A 12873-nucleotide genomic window follows, 5' to 3' on the forward strand; every position below is an offset into this window, starting at 1 on the left:
GTGTGGTGAAAATGCTTAAGATTTACTGACAGCATTTTTCAAGTATACATTGCCATATTATTAGCTATAGTCACCATGCTGTACATTAGATCCTCAAAACATCTTATAACTGAACATTTGTACCCTTTGACCTACATCACCCCATTTTCCCCTCCCTCCAGCCCTGGCAACCACCATTCTATTCTTGTTTCCATGAAATCGACTTCTTTCTGTCTGCCTTATTTCACTAAGCATAATGCCCTTCAGATTCATCCACGTTGTTGCCAATGGCAGGATTTCTTCTTTTTTATGGCTGAGTAATATATATATATGTATGTGTATATATATATATATATATAAAATCTCACATCTTCTTTATCCATTTATCCACTGAAGGACATTTAGGTTGTTTCCATATCTTGGCTATTGTAAATAATGCTGCAATGAATATGGGAGTGCAGATATCTCTTTGGGATCCTGATTTCAATTCCTTTGGATATATACCCAGGGGTAGGACTGCTGTATCATATGGTAGTTCTATTTTTAGTTTTTTGAGGAACCTCCATACTGTTTTCCAAAATGGCAATACCATTTTGCATTTCTCCCAACAGTGCACAAGGGTTTTCTTTTCTCCACATCCTCACCAACATTTATCTCTTGTCTTTCTTTTTTTAAAGAAGATGTTGGGGGTAGGAGTTTATTAATTAATTTATTTATTTTTGCTGTGTTGGGTCTTCGTTTTTATGCTAGGGCTTTCTCTAGTTGTGGCAAGCGGGGGCCACTCTTCATCGCGGTGTGCAGGCCTCTCACTATGGCGGCCTCTCGTTGCGGAGCACAGGCTCCAGATGCGCAGGCTCAGTAGTTGTGGCTCACGGGCCCAGTTGCTCCGCGGCATGTGGGATCCTCCCAGACCAGGGCTCGAACCCGTGTCCCCTGCATTGGCAGGCAGATTCTCAACCACTGCGCCACCAGGGAAGCCCTATCTCTTGTGTTTTTGATAATATCTAACCAAACAGGTGTGAGGTGATTTTGTGATTTTTGATTTGCATTCCCCCAGTGATTAGTGATGTTAAGCAACTTTCATATGCCTATCGGCCATTAATATGTCTTCTTTGGAAAATATATATATTCGAGTCCTTTGTCCATTTTTAAAAATTGGATTATTTGCTGTTTTGCTATTAAGTTGTACAAGTTCTTTATATATTTTGGATATTAATGCCTTATCAGATACATTTAGCCTTCCATATTCTCGGGTTCCACATCTGCGGATTCAACCAACCTCGAATCAAAAATACTCAGGGAAAAAAATTCCAGAAAGTTCCAAAAAGCAAAATATGAATTCGCCACAAGTGAGCAACTATTTACATAGCATCTACATTGTATTAGGTATTGTCAGCCATCTAGAGACGATTTGAAGTATATGAGAGGATATACATAGGTCACGTGCAAATACTTTGCCATTTTATATACGGGACTTGAGCATCCACAGATTCTAGGATCCGTGGGGATCCTAGAACTGATCCCTCACAGAACTGAGGGATGGCTGCATATGGTTTGCAAGTATTTTCTCCCATTCTGTAGGTTGCCTTTGCAATTTATTTATTGTTTCCTTTGCTGTGCAGAATCTCTTTAGTTTGATGTAGTCCCACTTATTAATTTTACAATTGATTGAATGTACTTTTTCCACATGAGCTGTTGGTTCTACCCTAAATTTAGATCTTCATGTCATTCACCTGAATTATTGCCCCATAATTCCTATATCGTTCTTGTGCCTTCCTGCTCTAAAGCATCCTACTTTCTGCCTCAAGATTAGCCTTTTTTTTTTTTTTTAATTTATTTTTTTGGCTGCGTTGGGTCTTCGTTGCTGAGCACGGGCTTTCTTTAGGTGCAGCTAGAGAGGACTACTCTTCATTGTGGTGCGCGGGCTTCTCGTTGCGGTGGCTTCTCTTGTTGCAGAGCATGGGCTCTAGGTGCGCGGGCTTCAGTAGTTGCAGTACACGGGCTCAGTAGTTGTGGTGCATGGGCTTACTTGCTCCGGGGCATGTGGGGTCTTCCCAGACCAGGGCTCGAACCTGTGTCCCCTGCATTGGCAGGTGGATTCTTAACCACTGTGCCACCAGGGAAGTCCCAAAATTAGCCTTTCTAATGTACCCAACCTCTCCCCTCTTCCTAAAAACCTTTAATGGCTTTCCATCTTTTACTAAGTAAACTATTTAGGACTGGCTCTCAAGGAGCTATAGAATATCATGCCGTCCTTTCCCTCCAGCCCTATCTCCAACTGCTCCTCTCTATATACCCATACCCTGCACCTTAGCTTTACGGTTTCTTTCTTTGTTTTGGTTCAAGCTGTTCCCTTCACATGGGAAATCCTTCCCAACAGCTCTGTTGAAATCCTTTCCATCCTTTAAGACCCATCTTCAGTACCACTTCCCATACATAGGCTTTTCTGATTCATTCTTTCATTCATTCATTGAATAAATATGTACTGATCACATACTATTTGCCTATATTTTTCTAGTTACTGGGGATAAAGCAATAAACAAAACAGCCACAGCCTCATGGACCTTATATTCTATTGGGAGAAAACAGGTGATAAACAATAAATAAATAAAACATGTGCTCTGTTAGGTGGTGATAAGTGCTAAGGAGAAAATTAAAGAATATAAAGGGGACTGAGACAGCTAGGAATGATGAGTATCCTCCAACCAAAACCTTTTCCTTCCTTTGTATACCCAGCTCAGGTATTTTTCTTTACAATGTGGATATTTGTGTACTTGTCCTATTTTCTCTTTTATATTCAAAGTTCGTTAAGAGCGAGAACTGTATTTTACTCATCTTTGTATCTCCTACAGCTATCAAGACAAAGTTCAGTAAATAATGGTTAAAATGACTCAAATGATGGAAATAAATGCAATAGTAGTTTAGAGGAAAGAGAGACTGATATAGTGGTTGGTTATGGAAGGCTCCTTGGAAGATATTAAATTTGGGTAAAGTCTTAAAAGATGGGTGGGGTGAGGAGGAAGAAAGAGCTGAGTAAGTCTTTTTGATATACCTGTTCTTGAAAATCTAAAAACCATTGCTTTATAAATTAAGATTAATATTATGTATAATTTTCTTTACTTTTAAAACCAGTGTTTCAGAAGGGACGGGCAATAGACACCGGAGAAGTTGACATTGGTGCACAGGTCATGCAGACCATTCCACCTGGCTTATTCTGGCGTTTCCAGATTACTATCCACCATCCTATATATCTGAAATTCAATATTTCTTTAGCCAAGGACTCTCTGCTGGGAATTTATGGCAGAAGAAACATTCCACCTACACATACTCAGGTATTTGATATTATAGGTATTTCTTAACCCTTTTAGAGAGTGGTGAGATGAATAGTTTAGGGGTTGTGACTTGCAAAGTATGTGGGAGTCAAAGGTGAAGGCAGACAGTTTTTGTAATGAGCAAATATCGAGAATAATCACAGTCAAGCGAATGAAAAAAATGGTACTGAGAAACAAGGACTAGCATTTAGCAGAGCAGATTCAAAAAAGGGAGTTTAAGAAAATATTCTTGCAACTTGAGTTCTCCTTCCTGGAACAGGATGGTCATGAGCCTTCCCAGCCCCCTCCTCTTACTTATTAGCTTTGGTGCCCACACCTCCTCCGCTGCTTCCATACATTCCTGACCTGTGGTCCCAATAAAGGAATGCAAATCAAGAGGGAAATGAGTCAAAAAGGCACGTTTTGTCTTGCAGGTAAAACTTTTCCCTTGTTATTGTTAATAAAAACACAAATATGTAAAACCTCTATGGTTTACAAGACCCTTTTATAAACCTTTGCCACATCATTTCCCTTAATTTCCTTCCCTTATCTCTTCCTTACATGAACCCATTTGAGGCCCTGCTCCATCTAAGAAGTAGCATAGGGAATCATAACCATCTGGGGCTTGGGATACATGTGCCATGTGCTTGTCCACCGATTAGGAAAAAAAAAAGGACAGGGTCTTTGAATATTTAAATATGTTACCACAAATGTAGTAAATTATGATGAATGTTCTCAAGTTTTCAACTGTTCATTTATTTGTTTTAAAAACTGTAAAACTTTTTAATTTGTAAAGAAGGTCATGGTAACATTTCAAGGGGAATGTCTATTTTCCAGTATCTTCTATCAGATACTTTAGTAAAATATCAAGATTCTCTTGCATAATACTAAATAAGAATTTTTATATTTCTTGGTTTGTTATTTTTAAACAGTTATTTTTAATACTCTAAAACCGAAAGGTTTATAACATTTATAAATATAGTAGACAGTTATTTTTTTCAGAATTAATAATATGCTTTTGGGTTTAGATATTCTTAAGAATGAATAACCTCTTCTCCCACTTTGCCCACCTCCAAAGCAAAGAAGTATGAAGTAGCACAATTGAAATGAGAGATGTTTATCAGCCTTAGAAGTAAGAGTAGCGGCTCATATTTGTGTTTGTATTTGTTCCAGTTTGATTTTGTAAAACTAATGGATGGAAAACAACTGGTCAAACAGGACTCCAAGAGCTCTGATGATACCCAGCACTCCCCTCGGAACCTGATCTTAACCTCACTGCAAGAAACAGGTTTCATAGAGTATATGGACCAAGGGCCTTGGTATCTGGCATTTTACAATGATGGAAAAAAGATGGAGCAAGTATTTGTGTTAACTACAGCAATTGGTAAGCTGCCTTGGCTATGATTTTGAATTGACAGTATAACTCCAGAAAGACACAGTCAGCGGTGAAAGTGATACAGATGTTATTTAAGCATATTGCTCATTCTACCTTAAAGTCATTACTCGGGATAGGTCACAATGAGAAAGGTTTATATTGTTGTTGTCAGTAATGTTGTTTAAATGTTGATTAAGCTTTTTAAAATGCTCCTTTATTTGCTGCTATTTTAGGTTACTTGCCACGCTCCTTTTTATATGTTTTCAACAGGAATACTTACCTGGATAATATTAATACTGTTACCGAGAATACATAGATGAACAACTTCATGAAGAAGGGAAATAAGCAAGAGAAGCCCTGTTAATTCAAGTTCTATTAAAAAAGAAAAAGTGAATAAATACCTTTTTAAATGAAAAAACTAGCATCAATCCAGTTCTTCTTTACAACAACTGATTCTAGAACCATTAAGATTTAAAAATACAACTTAAGAGTAGAGAAGAGTCTTAAGGATAATAACTTGGTTCATTCAAAGTTCTTTCTTTAGAACTGTTTAGTTTAAAAATCATCACAATGGCTCTTTCACTGCACTCAGAGCCTTTTAAAGCATGTTCTTTTTAATACAATGTCTACACACACTGTTATTCACTTTCACCCTAGTTAATCAGAGACAGCAAGCTCTTGTCATTTTTTTGGGTGAAGTCATTCCTCATAACCCTTTGTGTGAATAAAGCTGAGATCTTTAGCAGATTTAGAGCCCTAAGGGTAAACAACTCACAGATACAGTTTTACTGTGTGAATTTTCCTAAAACACATGTCTTTTAAAAGAAGGGACAGTATCTTACAGCTGTCAGTTTTCTATACACCTCTCACCACTTTATCCTTTAGTTAACCTGTTCAACCATATGTTTAGGAAATTGTGTTGACTGTTAATAGATATACCATCTGCTCTTTATAACAATTATGTTTTATTTTTACTTGATGCTGAAGACCTTTTGTCAGTAGAAAATGGTATTCCCGCTGCAAGATTATCAAAAACTTTCCTCTGAAGTAATCAGAAAGGCAATAAAAATGCACTGATGATTTTCCCCCTAGAGAAAACTCCACTGATCTTACATCTTCAAAAGACAAAGTGTTTGTTAAATTAGAGAAAAAAGTATTTTAAGTCATGACACTGTTTTGCCACTCACAGATTCAGTGGGGCAAATTCAGCAGACACACCTTTCATGATATTTGTCCACCAAGACCTAGTTTTGATAATGCAAATACTAATGAGTTATGAGAGGTTGAGTTTCTCCTACGAAATCAGAGGAATTAGAAGATTTAAAACATTTGTGAAGAAGATTTTCTCTCTTCCTGTTATCCTTACCCCTAAGCTCAAGTTAAAACACTAACCAAGCTATTAACGTTTCAAAAATCAATAGACCCAGAAACATGCTTGAAGTTTTTTTCCTGTTCCTTACTTCCTCCCCCCAAAGAACCTAACCTTTGAGATATAATTTTCTGTTATCCAGAGATGAAGCTGTTAGTTTCATCTGCAACAACATATTTGCTTTTCCTTATGCAAGTCAGTTTCTTTACTCTTCTGTTGTCTTTAAGATTAGAAGCAACAGAAACATTTCTCCTATAATTCCACTTAAAGAGAATCCAAGTAAATTTCCCAAAATGTCAAAGGTATATAAGTTATTCACTCTAAATTCTCCCCATTATTTTTATGTTTTTGTACTTTATCTTAATCATAGTAAAAAAGAGGATAATGTATTTGATTAAACAAATTAAGGTCTGTATGAACTGTTCTAAATGTTGCTCCTTTGTCTATTTCATGATAATGTTAGAGTCAGTTGATTGATCTTAACTATATTTGGTCTGCTACTCATAGGGATCAAAACAGCATTAATAACCAACATTTATTGAATGACTAATATAGGCTAGCTACTGGCCTATATTATTATATGTTATTTTCTAGCTGTATAGACACAGTTATCAATATCCCCTAATCTCAGCCAACCTGCTCAATAACATGATAATATATACCATCTATGGAGTGCCATTCCACCCCAAGCACTCTGCTGGATGCTTTACATTCAGTTATCTTGTTTGATTCTCATCACAACCTCGATAGCATAGGTATAGTGCTACTTACATTACAAGTAAGGAATCAGAGGCTTGGGATGAGTAAATAATTTGGTAAAGTCTCACAGCCAGCAAGTGGCAAAATTGAGATTGGAGACACTCAGTATCTCTGATTCCAAACCCCTGCCCTTTAGACCATACTCATTCCATACGATTATTCGTTAGCTTTGGCTTTTCCCATGAGAAAACCTGCCAGAAGCAAAACCCATCATCAGAGCAGATGCAGAAACCAAGGGGCTTTAGGCTGTAGCATAAAAACAGGGTTTGAAGCATAGAACTTTAAAATGATTCTCAACTCTAATGAACTGGTGTCTAGGAAGTGAGTCTGAAGTAAGATTTAAAAGATAGAAGGCAAACTTCCTGGAGGCCAGTATAAACAGAAAAGCACATTCTTTTTCATCACTAGTTATCTATGTGTTTCTGCTGTAGCCATCCTCCTTTTGGAGTCCCTAGGCTATCCCGATGTCTCTTTGATACCCAGTGGAGATGGCAGCTTCCAAAACCTCCTATATTGCCTTCTCTTCTCATTTGCATCGCAGGTGTTAAGCTCTGTGCAGCATTATGGGCCCAGGAACGGTTCTTAGATAAGTCAATAAGATGTAGGGATTTTTATTCATTTTGATAGCAAACTTTATTAAACATTTTTTCTACAATAGCTACATTCCCACAAGGCTGCTTCCATAAAGTTGTCAATAGGACCTGGTGTGAAATTAAATTCAAGTATATTTACCTTTGAAAGCTTCCTCCATGGCCTCCTATTAACCATCCAGGGCAGGGGAAATCCAAATGTAGATTTAAGAACTGCCATTACTTTTTGGTACAAGAAAGCAAGATAAGAAAATAGATAATAATTGTTCCATCTCTGAATGAAAAGAGAAAAAAAGACCCTTTGTGCCTTTTCGTAATGACCTTTTAAATAAATTAATGATTTTCTGAAAATAACTAATTTTTTAATGAGTTAAAAATGGTTAGCTCATTGTCAAATGTTACATTCCTGCCAGCCCAGTTGTTCAGCAAATGACACGTGTCAGTTTCTTATCCAGTTCAGTTTTCTAGCACAGGGATCAGAAAACAGGCCACCATAAACCTGCAAAAAGGAATCTGATGTATTCACACAGATGTCAGAAGAATAATCTCTGATTGATAATAGGGTGGCTATTCACACAGCCGCTGGATTCATTCTCAGCTTTCTAAGAATCACCTAAATGGACTAGATACCACTTTCTTCCTCTTGCTTTTATTGCAGAATTCCAAGTCTAGACTAGAATTCCTCTAACCTGGAAATTTACTATCTGAAGCATTGGTTCTCAATGCTTTAATTCGGTCATCGCCTGTAGAGTCACCTGAGGTATTTGCTAGAATGTAGATTACTGGGCTGCATCCCTCAGAGGCAAATTCAGTAAATCTGGAGTGAAGCTCAGGTATCTGCATTTTAAGTGCCTCAGGTGATCCTACTGATCTAGGTGGTCAAAAGGCCACAACTGAAGAAATGCTATTTCCCAACTCTCTTTATAAATTCTCATAGTTTAATGGAAGATGCCAAGACTACTTACTAGAATATTTCCTTCTAATTGGAAATAGCTTATCCAAGTGAAACTAGATGAAGTAGATAATTTGGATTGAAAAGAAAAAACTGGTACATATGAGAAGTATGAGTGTAATGGGCTAGAACATAAAAGTCAGAATCCAGGAGTGCTAAGTTATGGAAAACTTCCAGAAAAGAGTAATGAGAAGATTATTTTTTTAAGCTACAGGAGTAAAACATGCATATCATAATAGTTCACAGACTTGGAATTTGATGCTGTCATACTCAAATACAGTTTTAAACTAAAAACAGTTTTTAACGTCCTCGTCAGAGACTGATTTTTGTATAACTTTATACCTCTTCAGTCAAGTTACTTAACACAAGACTTATCAAAGTACTGTTGCATTGCACATCTTTATGTCACCACAACTACCTATGGGCACCTTCAAAGCCTTCTCAATTCCCCTGAAACCTATTCTTCTCTAAGAATGGATTGAAGGGAAATTAGTGGCAAAGAACTGATAAGCATTTACAGTCAAGAAAGCATTTCTCAACAAAATACTTAGGTTCTAATGCTTTTAGTGGTGGTGAATTTAATATGAACACTTACTTTAAAAGCTTTCCGTTGTCACTTATTAATGAAAATGAAATACTGATTATCGTATTTAAGCTGTCAAGATAGTAGATTAAGCATTTTAGGTGCTAGAGAAGAAATTTTTATTTGCTACAACCTAAATTTGAAAAATAAACAATAGACTTCGTCTTCTGGGTTACATTTTAAAGTCCATTTTGCTTTTGAGAAATGACTTATAATCCTCGTACATTTTTAGCTTTATCGTGAATGTCTCATAAGAATACAACTCATCTAGACCCTTCATGCACTTTAGAGGTGAGGTTGGTTTTTAGTTTCATTCCTGAATAGCCAATTCAGCAAATCCAGGGTGCTTTTAATAATTCGGTGCTGCATATGACATCTTACAGAAATCTTTGGCATCTGATTTTAAATAGGAAGTGCTTTGTAGACAGCAGAGGGCAAAGATTGTTACAGGCCCAGAGTTTTCGCAATTTAGAAAAAAATTAAGGACTCTACAATCTATAGGTTTGTTCTTTTTTTTCTTTTTCTCTCTATTAACAGAAATAATGGATGACTGTTCGACCAATTGCAATGGAAATGGAGAGTGTATCTCTGGCCATTGTCACTGCTTCCCAGGATTCCTTGGGCCTGACTGTGCTAGAGGTGAGGTTGCTCTGTTACACTGATTGATTAGGGAGCTCAATGTCGTTTGAGAACTCAGAATTAGTAGCAATAAGAGGAAGAGGAGGGACAGGAGTGGCAGTAGCAGCAGCAATAGCAACAACATCCGAACTGCCGCTACCAAAAGCTGAGCACTTGCTCTGCCAGGCACTGTTCTAAACACTTTGCAGTACTTCTTTTAATTCCTACATCCTACGATAGTCCTACGATGTAGATCTATTATCACAGTTTTATGGGCATGCAAAGATCTATTATCACAGTTTTATGGGCATGCATGAGGTTATGGAAATAACCTCAGAGAGGTGAAATACCAAGGTTATCTAACAGCTGGGATTCGTACCTGGATCCTCTGACCCAACCACTCCATGATGCTTCTGTTCCCTTCATAAACTCATTTATAATGGATGAACTTTAAGAAAGGGCAGAGTGGGTAACCGGTTGTACACACCAAGGTAAACAGGAAGGGGTAGGCAGTCACCAAATTCGTGAGTAGCCTAGAAAGGAAAGACTGGAAAGGCAGAAGTTAAACTTTCAAACTTTACTAAAACTAGACTTGCCCATAGTTTAATTCTTGAAAAGCTGTAGATAAATCACACTGTGTTTTCCCCATAGACTTCCAGTTATTACTTTAGAGATGCTTTCTGCTCATTCGCAGTGTGTTCGTAAAGTTCTCAGTCTGCTAATGCTTTAATCTCAGGTTTCTCAGCCACTCCGTTTTCTTTAGATTAAATTCTATTCAACAGAGAATTCTTTTTTTTTTTAATTTTATTTTATTTATTTTTTATATAGCAGGTTCTTATTAGTTATCTATTTTACACATATCAGTGTATACATGTCAATCCCAGTCTCCCAGTTCATCCCACCACCACCACCACCACCCACCCCCGCTTTCCCCCCTTGGTGTCCATACATTTGTTCTACATCTGTGTCTGTATTTCTGCCTTGCAAACCGATTCATCTGTGCCGTTTTTCTAGATTCCAAATGTATGCGTTAATATACGATATTTGTTTTCAACAGAGAATTCTACAGCATTTGCTAGGTTCCAAGTTCTCTGATAGATCTTGAGGAGGTGGGAGGTAGAAGTAGAGGTGATGGCTGGTATTGAAAAAATGAATAAGAGAAGGTACAGGCCCTGCCCTCAGGAAGCCCATATTTTTAATAAGGAGACCTACAGTGACAAAGCGGAGTGAGTGTTCTAATAAAGGTCTGCACAGTGTGGGGTAGGCACAGACATCTGTCCAGCATAAATCTCTTTAAATGCACAACTTTTTAAAGATAACATTCTATAATACGAATAACTCCCTACTAGTTTTACAGATTTTCAGGGTTTTCTTCCTGAAAGTAGCATACATCTGCTTGAGGAAGAAAAACCATAAAAGAGAAAAATCCTAGCTTATAATAATGATGATAATAATAATTGTTTAAGAGTATGGTGGAATCAAAAGCAAGTACTTGAAATAATTTCTCCACTCAGGATGTTTTTATAATTTATCTTTCCCCCAATCCCATAAGAGGAAAATTCTGTTTGTAATCACGAACATGTGCCGATTTAATAAATGGTAAGACAGAAATAGTACAATTTTTTTTACCAGAAATATTATACGAGAATCGATAGAGAATTGCTCTTTGGAGATTTTAAAAGCATTATGCGAACATTACAAGTTCATTTGCCAACCTTCAGATTCATGCCCTGTGCTGTGTGGTGGGAACGGAGAATACGAGAAAGGACACTGTGTCTGCCGAAATGGCTGGAAGGGACCAGAGTGCGACGTTCCAGAAGAGCAATGCATTGACCCAACGTGCTTTGGCCACGGCACCTGCATCATGGGAGTCTGCATCTGTGTGCCAGGATACAAAGGAGAAATATGCGAGGAAGGTCAGAGCCCTGTGTTAATCTATTGCTCCAGGCTTTTCTCTCACTGAATTGTCCAAGGTGTCATCCTGGGTTTCTAGTAGAGATGTAAGTGGTCTTTGCAAACCATTAAATGCTCAACATGTCTCCTTAGTACATGGAGCGGGGGAGTTCGTGTCTCTTCTGACAGCCTCTAATATTAACATGAGGCTTTATCTGTGGCCCTTGCAGAGCAGTAGTGAAAAATGGCATTTCCCCCCTCGTTTTAACACTGTTTTATAACTTGAGAATTTCCATACTGATGATTTTAGGTGTTAATTTACATGCTTTCATTATTACAGAGTGCACTAGGCTACATCTTACTTTAAAGCACATAATAAAAATAATACGTGCACATTTGGAACCATTTCACGAATGTTTTCTTTGGGAGTGATTTGTAATTACCATTATTATTATTGCTTTATATTGTTTATTTTTACATACCTCCTGCTGAAACTTGACGTCCATGCCTAAGGAAGTAGACTTACCACTAATGAGTTTTGAGGCAGTGCCTTTATATTAAAATTCACCCCCAAAGGAGCCTTTACACATACACACACAATAGTTTTATCATTTACAAAACATACTTCAAAATAGTAATAGTTTTATAATTTAAAGAAGACACATTGGAAAATAAATTTACTAGTAATCAGACCTTTTTCATGTCACATTCCTCAAATAAGACTGTTTTCAGAAATAATATTAAACCATTACCATGGGAGATGGTCTCATCACAACTGTTGTTCAGGAAAGAGACTGCTGAAAATGCACTATAATTGCTTTTTAAAGATGGCTCATTGAGACGATTACACAGCATTTTAAAGAGTTTAATCTCATTCCACTCCATGAGCAAGCCAGAGTTTAGCTTTCCACTTCCCATTAGCCATAGTAGAATTTTGGTGTAAAGATTGTATCTGTTCCAATATGAATGTCATTGGGCCTAGGGAAGGCAGTAGAGTTCCTGAGTTACTTTTGGAAGCTGTTTTTATGGGAATCCATCTGCAATCATGATATTTAAGTTGTACATTCAGATGCTATATGGACACACAGACATTCACCAAAAAATGGTGTCTATCACAACATCTACAATCTGCCCTGAAAAACATTTAACCTAATTAATTTAGACCCTTCTAATTTAAATCTTGTAAGTCGTTGGAAAAAAGACTTAGCTTATGTTTGCCTTCTAGGGGCCACTAAGAAAATTTACAGAATAACCAAGATAGCAAGGAATACCATGTTTAAAGGTATAAACTTTTCAAATACAGTTTTTTAACAAAAAATATTTTAAGTCAGACATCACAAACCAGGAGCTCACAGGTTGAACTGGGCCCATGGATGGGTTTTGTTTGATTCACAAAGTGGTAGTGGTGGTGTTTTCGTTGTTGTTTAATGTGACGTATTTCCCA

General features: G+C 37.2%; 1 protein-coding gene across 2 annotated transcripts in view; it reads left to right on the plus strand.

The window, feature by feature from the left end:
* The window catches only part of TENM1 (teneurin transmembrane protein 1), an 806315-nt gene that overhangs the window by 525996 nt on the left and 267446 nt on the right, over nt 1–12873 (plus strand). Inside the window, exons 9-12 of one of the 2 annotated variants that reach the window (XM_060293028.1) lie at nt 3120–3311; nt 4464–4674; nt 9456–9557; nt 11258–11452. In XM_060293028.1, coding sequence (XP_060149011.1) covers nt 3120–3311; nt 4464–4674; nt 9456–9557; nt 11258–11452 — 700 coding nt within the window. Of the gene's footprint in view, nt 1–3119; nt 3312–4463; nt 4675–9455; nt 9558–11257; nt 11453–12873 lie in introns of those variants that run through there. The other variant, XM_070044740.1, reaches the window with a different exon arrangement.

Source organism: Globicephala melas, chromosome X (genome assembly GCF_963455315.2).
Source record: "Globicephala melas chromosome X, mGloMel1.2, whole genome shotgun sequence".
NCBI lineage: Eukaryota > Metazoa > Chordata > Mammalia > Artiodactyla > Delphinidae > Globicephala > Globicephala melas.